Source organism: Pangasianodon hypophthalmus, chromosome 9 (genome assembly GCF_027358585.1).
Source record: "Pangasianodon hypophthalmus isolate fPanHyp1 chromosome 9, fPanHyp1.pri, whole genome shotgun sequence".
NCBI lineage: Eukaryota > Metazoa > Chordata > Actinopteri > Siluriformes > Pangasiidae > Pangasianodon > Pangasianodon hypophthalmus.
This window is the reverse complement of record NC_069718.1, coordinates 11,923,892-11,940,350: the sequence shown is the minus strand read 5'-3', so window position 1 is coordinate 11,940,350 and position 16,459 is coordinate 11,923,892. Positions and strand designations below refer to the sequence as shown.

The window sequence follows — 16,459 nt, the reverse complement described above, 5'->3', positions numbered from 1 at the left end:
CTGAAGCATCACCAGAGCTCTTAAGGCTCAGACAGCTTTGGGCTATTGCTTAGAAGGTTTTGAGTTCAAATCCCAGCTGCTGCGCTTGGGTCCTTGAGCAAGAACCTTAAATCTTGTCTGGGTGTGTGAGCATCTTTGCTTAGAGCCTGTCTTTAATCTGACCGATTTATGTCTCTAATACTTGGTGTGCTATCTCAGAGTTTTAAAACAAAATCTCAGTAGTGTTCAACACTCTAATTTAAACTAGCATAGTAAAGTTGAAGATAGTCCTTAGGCTAAATACAGAGATATACCAGCCATCTGCTGTTCCATATGGACTGAATTAAACAGATGGATAAGTGTACTTTACTGATCCTGCAGTGCATACTTAAGAGTAAAATTGGTACAGATAATAATGTGTCTGATTTATGTGACTGATGTGCATGTGAATGAATATGACTGATAGCTATGCATTTTCTTTCTTTCTTTCTCTCTCCCTCTCGCTCTCTCAGCCAGGAATAAGTGGAGACCATCTGACCCTCAGATCATCTCGGAGGGTTTGTATGCGATCGCAGTGGTACTGAGTTTCTCGCGCATCGCCTACATCCTTCCAGCCAACGAGAGCTTCGGACCGCTGCAGATCTCGCTGGGGCGCACAGTTAAAGACATCTTCAAATTCATGGTCATCTTCATCATGGTCTTCGTTGCCTTTATGATTGGCATGTTCAACCTGTACTCATACTACTTAGGAGCCAAGTACAACCCTGCTTTTACAACGTAAGCACGTTATTCTCTTGATCATGCCTTAAGAAACACACATACAACTCTACTCACAGTTAAATTTGAATGTTGTCTCTAGACCACACACTTTCATGCTCTGACATTTGATTGCAGTGTATTGAATTTGACATTTTAAAGTCTAACTGACAGCAAATCTGCGTTTAAGATGACATTGAAAAGAGGCTTAAAATTCATTTGGTGAGTTTTATTATTGAAGCCCAGCTCCCGCCCTCTCTCTCTCTCTCTCTCTCTCCCCCTCCCTCCCTCCTTTTCTCTGTATATATTTCCTCTCCCCTCTCTCTGCTCTCTCCTTCATGGCTGTCATCTCTTATTGAGGAGAACTGCTCTGTATTGCACTATGGATTAATGATATTCTTTCTGCAGATATGTGTGAAAACCCAAGAGAGTTGCCTGGTTGTAATCTTTACCAATTTGCTCTGAAACAAGACTCGGTATGATGTGTACCTCAGACATTTCATTTTAATTTCAAATGATACTGAAAACTGAACAATTCAGTGCCAGACAGGTATTTATATATCTAGCTTATTGGTAGCATCTTGGTTCTCAGTTTCAGAATATTTATGATCGTTCTCAGAAAGAGAACATATGACCATGACATGCAGGTACAAGACAAATGCATGTAGCATATAAGATGAATGTATATGATCACAACTGTCTTTTACATTTAGAAAAAAAATAGGGGTTCCTCAGGGATACCTTGGACAGTTTGGGGTTCAGAATAAAGCCATTACTGAAGAAGAAGGAATTGGATGATGAATAAGTCTAAAATAGGACATAATGTAGTCATATTCTCTCACCAGCCACTTTATAAGGAATAGGGTAGGACCCCCTTTTGCCCTCAGAACAGCCTCAGTTCTTCGTGGCAAGTACTCCACAAGGCTTTGGAAAAATTCCTTTGAGATTCTGGTCCATGTTGACATGATTGGTGCAGGGTTATCTTCCTACCATGTCCCAGAGTTCACTCTTGGATTCAGATCTGATGACTGGGGAGGCCACTGAAGTACACTGAACTCACTGTCATGTTCATGGAAGAGTTTGAGACAGGCTTGCTGTGTAACGTGGTGCATTATGGTGCTGGATGTAGCCATAACGAGATGGCTGAATTGTGGACATAAAAGGAAGCCCGTGGTCAGTAACAATACTCACATAGGCTCTGGTGTTTGAATTCATCAAGATTCATCACACTAGGCGATGGTATTCCATTCTTCGTCTGTCCATTCTTGTCAGCCAAGAACAGAAAGCCGAGGCTGTAGTGGGCACAGGCACAGGCTCACCGAAATTGGACAGACGAAGAACAATTAAAGTTACTGAGATCACATTTTTTCACCATTCCGATGTTTGATGTGGACATTAACTGAAGCTCTTGCCATGTATCTGCATGATATTATGCATTCTGTCCAAATGGGGTTGTGAGTATGTTTTTTCACCTCTTAAAGTAAACTAGCCTAGCAACAGCTGCACTTTCTATGTCCTGACCAACTATTTTTAGAGAAAACTGTGAGTGTCAATTGATAACAGAAGCCTTCCAAAGCATCTTTTACACTCCTCTCATTAACCAAATAATATGCTTCCGATTCCTGGACTATCTCAGTAGTATCTTCTTAATTTTGTCTGTTCTTTTGGAAGCCTTCGAGAGAATGCATTTGGCAGGACAGTTAATCCTAATTATGGTATCATCTTGCTGCCGGCAGTTTTGTTCACTGCAGGTGAAATTAGCATGCTGATTAAAGTCTTGTTCCACCATCCAGAGCAATCCCTCCAATCAACTGGCCCAACAAACAGCCCTTGAAACCCCATTAATGTAGCCATGGTTACTGTCTACTATCTATTGCAACAGTTTCTGAAGTAAGGTTTAAAAGCGAGGGTGAGACAAACATCCCGCTGTTTAAGTTCACACTGTCAGAGAAGAGCTCAAGAGGAGCCATTGATTTTAACCACTTTCTTTTCGCTTTAAGATGTTTTAGGAGACCAATTTTAGTCAGTGTAATGTGTACCATAGGGCAGTGTTAAATGGCAATGTGTTGACCTCCAGGTTTGACAGTGTCTGGGAGCTTGAAAGCTGTCATCGATACTTTTATCCCACTCATGATAGATTACAGGTTAATGCCAGAGTGGTGAAACTGTAGAAGCTTTGCTGCAAAAGCTTTTCATGTTCCTTTTTTCACTTGACATTTTTGCAGGAGGTACTTTTAAATTTACAGATTTGCAAGGACATCTGATAATCGGATTTAAGTCTTGCTTGTGGTGTTACTAGATGGAGGTGCATGAGTCGTTTACTGATATCAGATGAGTGTACACAATACAGATATAAAAAAATAGAGAAAAATCCATCAGCCATTGCTCTTAAAGAGAGGATCCATAAAGCAAAGCCATGGGGTTAGTTTTTTGTTTGTTTCTTTCTTTCAAAATGACATTACAGTGGTAGAAACAAATATCAAAGTTGTTAGAGCAAGTATTTCATTCATTCATGGGGGTTGCTTTGACAACAGGTTCAGTCCTGAAGATCAGTCTAGACTTCTGTGTTCACAAAAATTCCAGCTCCTCCTGGTGGATTCCCAGATGTTCCCAAGCCAACTGTGAGATGTAATCTGTCCAGTGTGTCTTGGGTATGTCCTGGGGCCTCTATAGAGTGGCACATGCCTGATACCACTGAATGGAGCAGACCAGGAGGCATCCTCGTAAGTTACCTAAACTACCTCAACCGGCTTCTCTCAGTTCAGAGGAGCAGCACCTCTATTCTGAGGCTTTCCCCAATTGTCCAGCTCCTCATGGAGAGTAAGTACAGAAACCCTGCAGAGGAACCTTATTGTACTTGCAACCTTAATCTTTTGAGGAGCGTGCCAGAGATCGGTAAACAGAGAACTTTGTCATAAAGTGAGCTTGACCATCACAGACCTGTACAGTGACTGAAACACTGCTACGACTGACCTGATCCATTTTTCAGTTTCATACTCTCTTTTTCCTTCACTCATTAATAAGATCTCAAGATAAGTCAAGTCCTCCACCAGGGGCAAGGTCTTCCCCCTCACCTGAAGAAAGCATCCCACTCTTTTCTGGGGGAGAACCATGGCTGTATTTGAATGCGCTGATTTTCATCACAGCTGCTTCACACTTAGCAGTGAAACATTCAGGTCTAGTTTGAATAGTACCAACAAAACAACACCATCTGCAAACAACAGGGATGTTACCTTTAGACCTCCATATTGGAAACCTCTCTAACCTTGACTGTCTCTATATCCTGTCCATGAAAATCACAAAGAGGGGTGGGGACAAGATGGAGTCTGACACTACCTTAAACAATTTTGACTTCAGGGAGTAATATGACATTTCTTTGCGCAAACACACCTGATATGACTCACCACTTTTGCTAGATGTGTGACACCAAACTGCACCAGAATTTGAAAATACAGGACCAGAGATGGACACTTCTAACTGAGAACCTTGTAATGAGGCAGGGGCATCATACAGTTTGGAAGCTGCATCTCCTGATTAAAAAAAGAAAACAATTGTAAAACTAAACTTTTCTCAGCATTTCCATGTCATTAATTCATTGCAGGCTGGCACACAATGTTTAAACTCCAAATATCAGGGAATGTTGTGTTCCTTACCAGGCAATTAGACAGCTAGAGTAGAGAATGTTCAATATTTGTTTATTTTGTCGGCTAGCCGGGGTCAGTCTGTAAATGTAATTTGGACAGGTACTTATAACTGTGAGAGTTCATTAACTGTTTGTGGTGGTGTTGTTAGGGTATTTGAGTTCTATTGATTTTTAGTTCATTTTTGGTCATTGTGTTTAACACAAGATCCATGCTTATGTGTTATGTGTTATGTAATGAAACCATCATGATTGAGATACCTGTAAAGATAGAATGTTCAAAGTGTCTCATTTACATATGCTTTAAAATATATTTTGCTGGCTGCTGCACAGGGGGAGTGTTGGAATCATATCATGGTGTCACGTGATATGATGTCACATTATCTGAGGTTGTAAATTGGTGCCTCTGTTACTGGGCAAATGCATTAGAAGAAGTTGTGATCTTCAGGATGAATACTGATTGTGGTCAAAGTGGACATGGATGGATGGTTATTAATTTCCATGAGACAAATCATAAACAAACCATAGGCTCTGACCCTGTATATCTGGTTAGGAATAGCTAATTATATATAATTACATGTTGTAACAACACTGTAAGGCTTTTAACAGAAGCAGCAGAGGGCAGTATGGCATCTATTTAGAGTGTCCATGTACGTTTACTAAAATGGACAGAGGGCATGGCTCAGCCAGTAGAGTTATTGATTGAGCTTGTTTTTTATACACCCACATACACATATACAATTTTCGTACTATCCTTCCATTGACATAATTATTAATGCAGCTACTAAATGCAATGTTTACACCTAAATCTAACCATAACTTTAATTTTAGGAAACAAAAGGAAACATTTTGCTTCTTTTTTATATAAAAAGCCCCCTCAAAGTTAAAACTGTCAGATATTCCTATCCTTGTGGAGATTTTTAGGTCCCCACCAGGATACAAAAACATGCAGCCCCCCAGCTCTCCTCCCCTCCCACAAACACACTCACACAGCCCTCCATAGACATCAGACACAACAAAAATATAGCAGAATTCATTTGAATATGGCTAGTTTATTGAAATATTCATTCATTGATTTGTTGTCTGAATTAAAAGCATGTTGTTCATGTGGATGCAGCATGCTTGCATAAGACTGTGTATGCAAGTGTGTGTGTGTGTGTGTGTGTGTGTGTTTCAGAGCAGACCGATGTCTCACCCTGATCCCCGGATTTGTTTTGACAGCTCAGTGTTACCGTCATGTCTCAAGTGTGTGTGTGTTGGGGGCAGGTGGAGGTGATAATGATCTCCCTTGGGCCTTTGTGTACACGTGTGTGCATGCGTATGTGTGTGCGTGTGTACGGGTCAGAGAAAGAGATGGAGAGATGACCAATATTGGGACAAGATTCTAGAAAATGGCTTGAGGGACCAAGACCACACGCACACACACACACACACAAAATGACACAATGAGAGAGTAGTCCATCAAGCATCCTGACACCTGTGTAATGATAGATAGCTTGTCCAGGTGAGAAGAGAAAGGACAGGTGGATTCAATCTGGCTGGATGGATGAAACGATGGAGAGATCATAGGTAAAGTCAAAACAAGCAAAAAAAAAGGAAGAAAATTACCAGGAAAGAATAGATGGCAAGTCAAACCCCCTAACGAGAGAGTGAAAATGGAAAAACAGAAGGAGGGAACAGAGATAGGTAAAAACAAATGACAATGGAGGGGATATTTGTCAGAGAAGTAATTATGAGAGACGAGTTAGAGAAGACAGAGGGTTGAAATTGAGAGAAAGAACATTAAGTGAAGAGAAAACAACTCAAAAGGAGACAGAGAGAAAAGAATTTGGAAAGTCAGGTGACCTCAACAAGACCTCACAGCATTCCAATTAAATAAATACGCTTCACCCTTCTGTGCAGCTTCGCTCCAGGTAATGACCAATACCAAGAGCAGTGAATAAATGTGAAATGCAAATCACTCTGGCATTTGGCCTTCATCATGATCTTATTTGCCTTCACAGTGTTCATGATGCTCATGAGGCATGTTCAAACTTTGTTGTAAATTGTTCAGCTAATGCTGTTTGAGGCGGTGATAGTTCAATGAAGGTCTGTGCTAGTGGCCTGAGCTACTATTGGTCTTTCGCATAACATGACTGAATGGTGACAATAGGTACCTTTTAATGAATAACCATTATCGATTAGTTTATGGATATAAATAAGGCAATCTGAAGTGGTTATGTTTTGTTTCATAGTAGTGTTTCATGGTGCCACTTGTGACTAGTGTCATGAACAAATGAAATATTTGTTTTGAATTTGACATGGGAAAAGTAAATTGTACACTCGCAAAATGTACACTACTTTGTCAACTTTTTAAAAAAAAATGTCATATAATCAGTTTGCTAATCAGACCAAATAGTTTAAAAAAATCTGTGAATACTTTCTGTGAAAATGTTTCCCTTTCTGCCGTAATGTCTCTAACCCTGCTGTAGCTAGTCTCTGGTCTGATGAGCTGCCTTAAGCTAAATAACTTACATAAATGCATGTGATTAGATGCATTAACAGAAAATCTGCTACAGAAGCCAAGTTGGTTCATGTTCAGAAACTAGAGTTACTGAATTATGGACAGTTTGATTTCGGTCCAGCAGTTCTTGCTACTTGTAAAAGAAAATAGTCCATTTTTGGCAATTTTCATCTCAATGAACTCTTTATTCTGTTAAATTGAGAATCTGATTAGCAAGCATAATATACACTGCTATCTAATTAGCAAGATAGGGTCCCTGGAGGACTAGTGGTTAGGCCTCTGTGCACTCACCTCCGCTGCCTGGGTTTGATTCCCGGCCAGGGAACCAGCCCCAGCCCCTGGTGTTGCACACGACAGTGCACTCCCAGTGCCGGTCCTAAGCCTGGCTAAAAATTGGGGAGGGTTGCATCAGAAAGGGCGTCTGGCATAAAAGCTTCACAGACCAATGATCCACTGTGGAGTCCCCCAATGGGAGCAGCTGAAAGAACAACAACATCTAATTAGCAAGATTACTAGCTAGGTTGCCTGTTGCATGCCTGGACTAAGAGTAGCCATCTACATTTGTAAACATTTCTATCAAATTTAATTTAAAAACTGACAGGAAATAGGCCTTCTTTTAAAAAAAATTAATAATTGTCTGATTTTGCTAGAAGATCAGTGGTGCCAATTTTATCTGGCTATGCAAAGAAAGCTAGCAAGATACCTATGTGATGGAATGCCTTAGAATTACTTCAGATAACATTCATTCATTCATTCAGTAATCTTTAGCTTTATCCTGATCAGGGTTGCAGTGGATGTGGAGCCTATTCGGGGACCACTGGGCATGAGGCAAATATACACTCTGAATGTTCCATGCACACACATTCACGCACTCATTCACACCCAGGGGCGATTTCGGGTAGCCAATACACCTACCAACATCTTTCAGAAATGGGATGAAACAGAAAACCCAGAGGAAACCCACACACACACACATGGGTAGAACATAAACAGTAACTCTACACAGTGTCAGTGATCTAGGTTAAAGGTTGAAGGCATCATTAACTAATCAATGTAGCAAGCTGACATATTATGAAAGAGCAGGACAGCTTGAATGATCATTGTCCCAGTACAGGTGGAGAGGCAAAATTGTAGCCAGTAGCTGTCTAAGGGTTGTCAGTCAACACAGTTTATCACAACTACATAAAATAGTTAATGAAAAATGTATTAGAAGTTAATTACTCCACTCCCATCATCCTCAATTAGCAATCAGGTTAGTCCCAGAGTAATAATAAATGTAAAAAAAAATAAATGTAAACATAAATATAGCTCTCTAACAATATCACAAACCATAGATCATCAGACTGCTGAGCAGCCATACGCTTTTCTTCATATTGTCCAGTTTGGAAGGAAGTTGGGGTCGTTGTGCTGGGTCAGCTGTGGTACAGTGGTCCAGAAGAAGTCTTGCTTAAGGGCTCAACAATGGCAGCTATGCTGTGCTGGGATTTCAACTTTCACTCTTCCAATCAATAGCCAAGAACATTAAACACTGAGCTACCATTGCACTACACAAAATAGCAAAATACATAATAATATTACAATAAGTAATTAAATAAATAAATACAAAACTCCTTAGACAGACTGTTCTCTTTGCACATGCTCACCTCATGTGGCTTTTTTCCAAGTTTCTTTTCTGATGTTTGTATTGATGCACTAAAGCTGTAACATTAGCATTTTCATTCTGGCTCAATTTTGGCCTCTTTATAACCCAGTACTCGCATACATTTCCATTGATCTTGCACCAATGAGAATGTCAAAGCAATAAAAATCCTTTTTTTGGTGCAAGCTTTTGTGGTGCTGAAGTAGAACTTGCTAGTTTTTCTTCATCACGGAATGTGTAGAACATCATGTACAGTCACAGTGTCTGTTAATTCTAGCTTTATTGTTGCTGTGATAGGTCTTGCTAACTATGTTAGCTTGATAGTAATGCTAGATTCTTCTAGGTCTACAAGCAACAGCAATACTCACATAAGCAAAGTCTATTTAGCACTTCATACTTAAGGGATAAATTCACCCTGAATGACTTGCAGATTAATCTTTATATTTAACATGTGATCTTCCTTGATATCCGAGATATATTTAGCAATGAAACACTGAGGTTTATTTTATAGTTTAAATGTCTTTTATTGATATGTTAGTCTGTTTTCAACAGATATCACTACTGTACTACTCTCCACTACTCCTTCGATGGATTTTTTTTCCTTTATATGACCTTTAACACTGCTGAAAAATAGTGAGTGAGAAAAGAAGCTCTTGCTCTTCTGTTTTTAAAAGATATGCAACCAGAATCACTATATATATATATATATATATATATATATATATATGTATATATATATTCTGCAGGGTGAAGATGCTTTTTTAAGTCTATTGAGTTCACATATGGTTCAATTCAGATGCATTGTTTTGTAAAAAATATCATTAACTGATCATTTAACTTAATTAATATAATTAGGGTTAAAAAAACATGTATGGATCTTTGGGTATTTTATGTGTTTTGTGTTCTAACATAAGGAGTTTGTGTTTGTTTCTAGGTTGAGTATCATTAGCCTCATCACTTAATGAGTAAATGAGTTCCAGCCATCAGAGAGGTAATAAAGGTAATAAGGATGAATGGTGGCATAGGGAGTCTTCTCCAGTTGCTAGTGCTGGAGATAAAAAATCATTTCTTTAATGGTTGGTTTATTTTAGCAAATAATGTGCTAGGGACTTGGAGTTTTCCTTTCCTGAGACAGCAAGTTGTGACTGACCGGAAACAAGTAGCTCAGCGAGCTTGTTAAAGAGAAATGATTCCGGTGCTTTTAGGTTTACATCAGCAGCCTGGTGTCAGGCTTAGAATAGCATAGTCAAGAAAGATAGGAATGGAAAAAAGGAAAAGAGAAAGAGGAGGATAGAGAGGGGGAGTGTGCTGGCTGGAGGTGAGAGAGAAAAAAAGGACTGGGTAGAGCAGCAGCGCTGCAGGCTCTATATTTAAGAATGAAAGAACAAAGAAGGGATGCAGTGGAAATACAGGCTCAAAAAATGTGAGAGCACACACACACACACACACACACAGACATTGAAATGGGTTATTTTCAGCATAAGACATATCTCCTGAGTGTGTGTGTGTGTGTGTGTGTGTGTGTGTGTGTGTGTGTGGGTGTGTGTGTGTATGCTAGACTCTATGTTTTCTGGAAGTACATGTAAGGAATGTTTATAGAATACTTAAAGGACATTTTGCCTTCAGAGCATGTTGATAGACCAGGGATTAAGCCTACGCATATGCTCACACGCACAAACTGCAAAATATAGAAACACACAGAAGTGCAGATGCACACGTCATGATCATTAGTATTCACACCCTGCACAGCACCCTCAAGAACTCTATGAAAATGGACAACCGTGGGAATATGGTTTCCTCAGACAAACAGACAGAGTCAGAGACAGAGAGTGGCAGAGAGAGAAAGAAAGTGTGAGGGAGTTGTGAGATGTGGGAACACAGAGGGAACCAGCACAGAGCCTGACATCACTGGCGCACATGGCATGAAACGTGTGTTTGGACAGAACCTGTTACAGCCCACACCAAAAGAGTGGACGACAACAAACTTGTGAATTATATTCACCACATAGAAATGACAAATGAGAGATTCAGGTGTGTACATTCTGAATGGCAGAATGAATGTGGGCTCACATGGGGAGAAACAAATACCACTCACCTGCCAGAGTTTATTATAGATACCTCCCACTGTGAAATGACTTTATTCTCAAGACTTACAAAGCACAATAAGCTGCATAATCTCCATAAGACTTTCAGCTTAAAGTCTCTTAAAACTTGCAGTGATTTCCCCCTTTTAGTGCACAGGCTCTCTTTTCTGCAACTTTTTAAAATAATGGCTTCCTAATTAGTTGCTTAGTTCTTGTGTTTCACTTTAATAAGAATGTTGTGTTGGTAAAAACCTTTAAGAAGTTTTATTTAGACCTTGATGCAAAATTTTTATTGAAGCTTTTTTCCTGGAAAGATGTTTCCCAAAAATATTAATATTGTTCATTTAGAGACAATAAAATCACATAACTGGGTGCACAGCTAAGTATGTAAAGTAATGTAAAGTTTTCCTACATATACATCTAAAACATGGCTCATATGGTGTCAGTAATATACACTCACCAGCTGCTTTATTAGGAACATCTGAATCCTGCTCATTCATGCAATTATCCAATCAGCCAATCACATGCTAGCAACGCAGTGCTGGTGTGAGTATTTTAGAAACTGCTGATCTCCTAGAATTTTCACAGACAGCAGTCTATAGAGTTTACATAAAATGGAGTGAAAAACAAAAAACACGAGTGGCAGGACTGCAGGCTGAAATGACTTGTTAATGAGAGAGGTCAGAGGAGAATAGCCAGACTGGTTCAAGCTGAAAGCTAAAGTAACTCAAATAATCACTCTTTACAACCATAGTGAGCAGAAAGGCATCCCAGAATGCTCAAAACTTGTTGTGGATGGGCTACAACAGCAGAAGGCCATATCAGGTTCCACTCCTGTCAGCCGAGAACAAGAATCTGAGGCCACAGGCTCACTGAATTGCTGTTCTTCTCCTTTTGGCTGCTCCCATTAGGGGTTGCTACAGCAGATCATTAGTCCGCATATTTGTTTTTGGCACAGTTTTTATGCCGGATGCCCTTCCTGACACAGTCCTCCCCAGTTTTATCCGGGCTTGGGACCTACAGTGGGAGTGAGAGCGCTGAGGCCTAACTACTAGTCCTCCAGGGACCCTACAGGCTCACTGAATTATACCATATTTATTCTCTTTCAGAGATATTAAGTAGAAATAAACCCTGATCAAATTTTCACTGAATAAATGTCATGTGTTCCCCTATCAGGGTGTTGCAGTTACCAGTTCGACGAGCACTACTCTCCTGTTATGTGGGGTTTTTTTTGGGTTCTTCCATTTGCCTTTGTATCTAATTACCCATTTGGGCTCAGGGAATATTTTAAGGCAACTTAAAATTGAGACAGTATACAACTGAGCAAATAAAAGGATATAAATAAGAGGTTAAGAGTCTTGCTGAAGGACACAACCATGGTAGCATGGCAGTGTTGGAGTTTGAAAATACAATCTTCTGATTAGTATTCCAAAGCTTTAATTACTGAGCCCCTACTCCCTTCTGTTTCTGTTTCCCTTCTGTTTCTGTTCTGTTCTGTCCATTCATTGGTTTGTTACCCAATTGTGTTCACCGGTTGTGTGTTAGCCCTTGAGCAGATTGTCTATGTATACCCTGCTGTTTCTTTGTAGTGTCATGAAGTCTTATCATGCTTTTTTATTGTTAAATCTAAGCCTTGTTTTCTTTCCCTGTTCGTTCTGGTTTTCAACCATTGTCTGTGTTTTGACATTGTTTAGGTATTATCCTTGTTTAACATAGTCCAGGGGTGTCCAATCTTATCCAGAAAGGACCAGTGTGGGGGCAAGTTTTCATTCCAAACAAGCAGAAGCCACACCTGATAGTATATTGAAACCCAAGATCAGCTAATTAAACAGGTGGGATCAGGTGTGGCTCCTGCTTGTTTATTCACCCAAATAAAGCATATACAGAGTTTGTGCCACCCTCTCACCACATGTTATGCTAACCCAACATTGAGGGGGATAGACACAGAAAATTGAAAAACTGGCAAGAACATTAATTAGTGAAGAAAGCTGACATAGAAGTGACAGAGATACACGTTCTCCTTCTTTGCAAAATATACAAATATATCTGAGACTAATACTGTGTCACAAGACAGTCCTGCATTTGGTGAACTTTCTGTAATAGAGAAACTAAAAATATTGTCAGGAGAAGGGCATCATGCTCATTTGGCTGTCCCGTACATACAGGAATGCCACCACTTAAAGGAGTGAGTAAGGGTTTTTATTTCTCTAAATATAACTGGAAAAAATATCATTATCATTTTTTGGCTTCTACAGCAAGATGAGGTTTATGTGAGTATGATTAAGTGTTTGTGCTTTAATGTGTATGTGTGTAGGTGTAGGTGTGCATATAAATGTATTTTGGTCCATATGCATGCATTTACATTTACATATATTTATATGGCAGATGCTGGTTTTGGCACATTATGAGTGAGACAGTGTACAATGCAAGCATCAAGCTGTTCAAAGACTCAACATTGATGAGAGAGATGTTTCCACCAAGTGATCAGAAAGATAGATGTAAAAGAACCAGAGCAACTAGACTCAGTACTTGGATTAAGCACTAGTACATGAGAGTTGGTAACACATCAGTCGCAAAGCCTGTAGATGAGCTACAGAGTTTATAGTCATGATATATGTCTCTTTGTAGGTTTATATTTATTGACTGTAATTTGTCACTGTGCACAATGCATCAGCCTCACCTCTAACCCAAATATGGACTATAGAAAATGGAAAGGGAGACGAAAAAATGGAAAGGGACCACCACAGGATCACTACTGAGCAAATATTATTTATTATATTTATTATATATACACACTGTGCATGGAAAGATGAGCTATAGTCTCTAATTTCAAACCTGCATGGTGGACTAACCCAGTGTGTGTGATAAAGTGGCCAGTAGAAATACACAGTGTTTATAAAATCCCACCATTGTGGCTATCATGTCACTAATATTTCAGTGTCTGCGGTGTGCTGAGAATGATCCGCCTACCAAATAACATATGTGGCGCTCTGGGAAACCCATCACATGTCAAACATCCAAAATGATGAAAAATCCAAAATAACAACAAAGGGTTTTTTTTGTTTATCTATAACATACTTCAATACTTCACATTTCAGAAAATATAAATATATTTGCCCAAAATTATGTAGAAATGTTTTATAAATGTTCTGCAAAGAATACATTAGGTAGATAAGGGGCCTGTCTTCATGGTCATATTTATTATTTTTATCACCTCACAGCTGCAGAGTCCCTGGTTTGATCCTGAGCTTGATAATATAAAGTGGTTACTGAAAATGAACGAGTTACTTAAGTAAATGCAAATTAAGTCAAAAAATAATAGTTGCTTTTATACAATCAGAGTGTTGGCGTCTCTCAGTGGAGTTGGAATAGAATCTATAAATCCAAATCTTAAAAATAAATCTGCAATTTTCTCTTTTCTCACTTGAATGAGCAATGGTCAAGAACTGTACATCTACAGTGACCTATATAGTAGGTGCACCTGATAAACTAGCAACGCATGGATGAACTATATATAGCTGACTGTGAGCTATTTAGCTCACTGCATTTTCTCATGACTGGATTTGAGACACAGTTACACTGGACAAGTTTTATTATACTGTAGTATTGTAGGAACATTAATATATGACACCACCATACACTAAAAGATACAATAGATATAATAACTCATGTTAATATTGTTTTTCTACATACATTGTATGTGATCTACTGACTGGTCTATGTTATATCTGGATTTCTATATTAATTTTTAAATTCATTTAATGCTGTATTGATTTAATATTGCAATGTAATTCAGTATAACTTTAATTGCTCGTCTAATTTAATTTAAATTGAATTGTGAATTGAATTGAAATGTAATAAGAGGGAGAGAGTTAAAGAAAAAAAGGTGGAGATGTGCTCTATAGGTTGGATGTCGAGGGGAATTAGGGAATTGCAAATGGGGGAGATCAGCCAACTCACTGTGATGCCAGAGGCAGATGGAAATGGGAGTGAATGAGTAAGAGGCTTAGCAGGAGAGGCAGAAACATAAAAGAGAAAAGGCAGTAGCATGAAAATATCACAAAATATGAGCGACTATTGTAATATAGGCATTTGAAAACAAAGTGAGAAGTACAGGTAATAAAGAAATCCCATATCCCTGCTAGACTGCTTCAGACAGAAAGAAAAGGCTGATGTTATTTAGATATGATGAGAGAAGTAGGGACGGAGGGAATGAGTGTTGTCTTGCCCAGTCTGTGTGGGCGAAGTTAGTACTGATGCCAGCTATCTGCCTAGAACCTGGGCGAATGGAAAAGAGCATGCGTGTGTGTGAGTGTGTGAGAGAGAGAGAGAGTGTGTGAGTGAGTGTGCTGGCGTCTTACGTTTTCTATTGAAAAATAAGTAGAGAGGAGAATGGAAGAATTGAAGGCTGATGAAATAGGGATGTATTGAGAGAATGGCACTGTGAAAGATGGAAGATAATGCTGAAGGAGGGAGAATCTCAACTTTAAAAGAGAAAGATAATGAGTTTGGTAGGAGTGCTGAAAAAAGGTTAATGTGTCTGGGATGACAGACATGTAGTCAAAAAAGGAGAGAGAATGATTGATATATTGAGGTTGACAAAGAAGTATAGGGTGAGATATGAAGAAAAAGACGACAGGGAGAAGGAATGTAGGCAGGACAGACAGGTTCACTATTGTTTTTCACTGAAATCAATTTTTAAGTGGCTTTCTAGGCTGACAGTGTAACAATCAGATAACAGCACTTTTCATAACGTTAGAAAGACAACACAACAGGATGTGCTGTTTTACAAACATAATCAACAGGGTAGTGTCATACCAACCTGACTTTGATTCGTTTTCTATAACAGCATGTCCCAAAGTGTTTTATTCCTCTTATACTGCAGCAAATTTACCTAATTATTTACTAATGAACAGCATGTTGTTCTTTTACCAGTTGATGATGTGTAATGTCTATAAGACAAGTTAGTTCCTGTTATCACTTACGTTATAGCAGCTATGAAGTCATTTCCTTACCAGCCTCTCTTTTTTTCTCTCTCTTGAAGTTGATATGAAAAAATGCAGCTTGTCCTGCTACTGAGAAACCAAAAAAGTACAAAGTTCTCTGTCCTGAAGACTTTCCCATGGTGGAAAACTGTTACAAAACGCTTGAGATTCCTTCTATAAATATTAAATAAATGTCTCCTTACAGAAAGCTTCACTATATCAACAATTATGTTTTTCTTTGTTAAATAACAATAATTTTATTAAAAAAAATACATGTTATTAGTCTTAGATCATGACTAGGGCATCAGGCAAGCCAAAAGGTACTAAGTATATAACATTAAAATAAAATAATAAAAATAATAAGGGTTCCCAAGGGTTTTTTGTTGAGTTCCCAAATTATGAATTATACAAAGCACTGACACTGGAGACTCCTTCCATAAATGTTAAATCACTCCTTACAGAAAACTTCACTATACTAATGATTATATGTTTTTCTTTGTTAAATAACAATGTGCATTTTATAGTAATCTTTTTTTATCTGTCGTAGATCATGATATGGGCCCTAGGCAAGCCCAAATCTAAAAAGTAAATAATTTTGTTGAGCACAGTTATGTCTTCATTAGCTTACAATTCATCTCTGATGATTTATTGCACTGATTAAAATTATACAGCATATTTTCCTACACTGAATAATTCCCATTATGAATCTTTTTACACGTTCTGTATTATTAAAAATGCATAACTGTTTTATTATTCATTTCCATATTAAAATTTTTATTTTTTCTCTTTTTTCTTATGCCAACTAGTGTTTAACTTTTAATCTTTTAATGTGCAGATATGAAAATAAATGTTTAAACATGTGTAGAGGAGCCA

General features: G+C 38.6%; 1 protein-coding gene across 1 annotated transcript in view; it reads left to right on the top strand.

The window, feature by feature from the left end:
• The window catches only part of trpc7b (transient receptor potential cation channel, subfamily C, member 7b), an 80,221-nt gene that overhangs the window by 43,513 nt on the left and 20,249 nt on the right, over positions 1-16,459 (top strand). Inside the window, exon 7 of the mRNA XM_026919526.3 lies at positions 492-756. Coding sequence (XP_026775327.1) covers positions 492-756 — 265 coding nt within the window. The remainder of the gene's footprint in view (positions 1-491; positions 757-16,459) is intronic.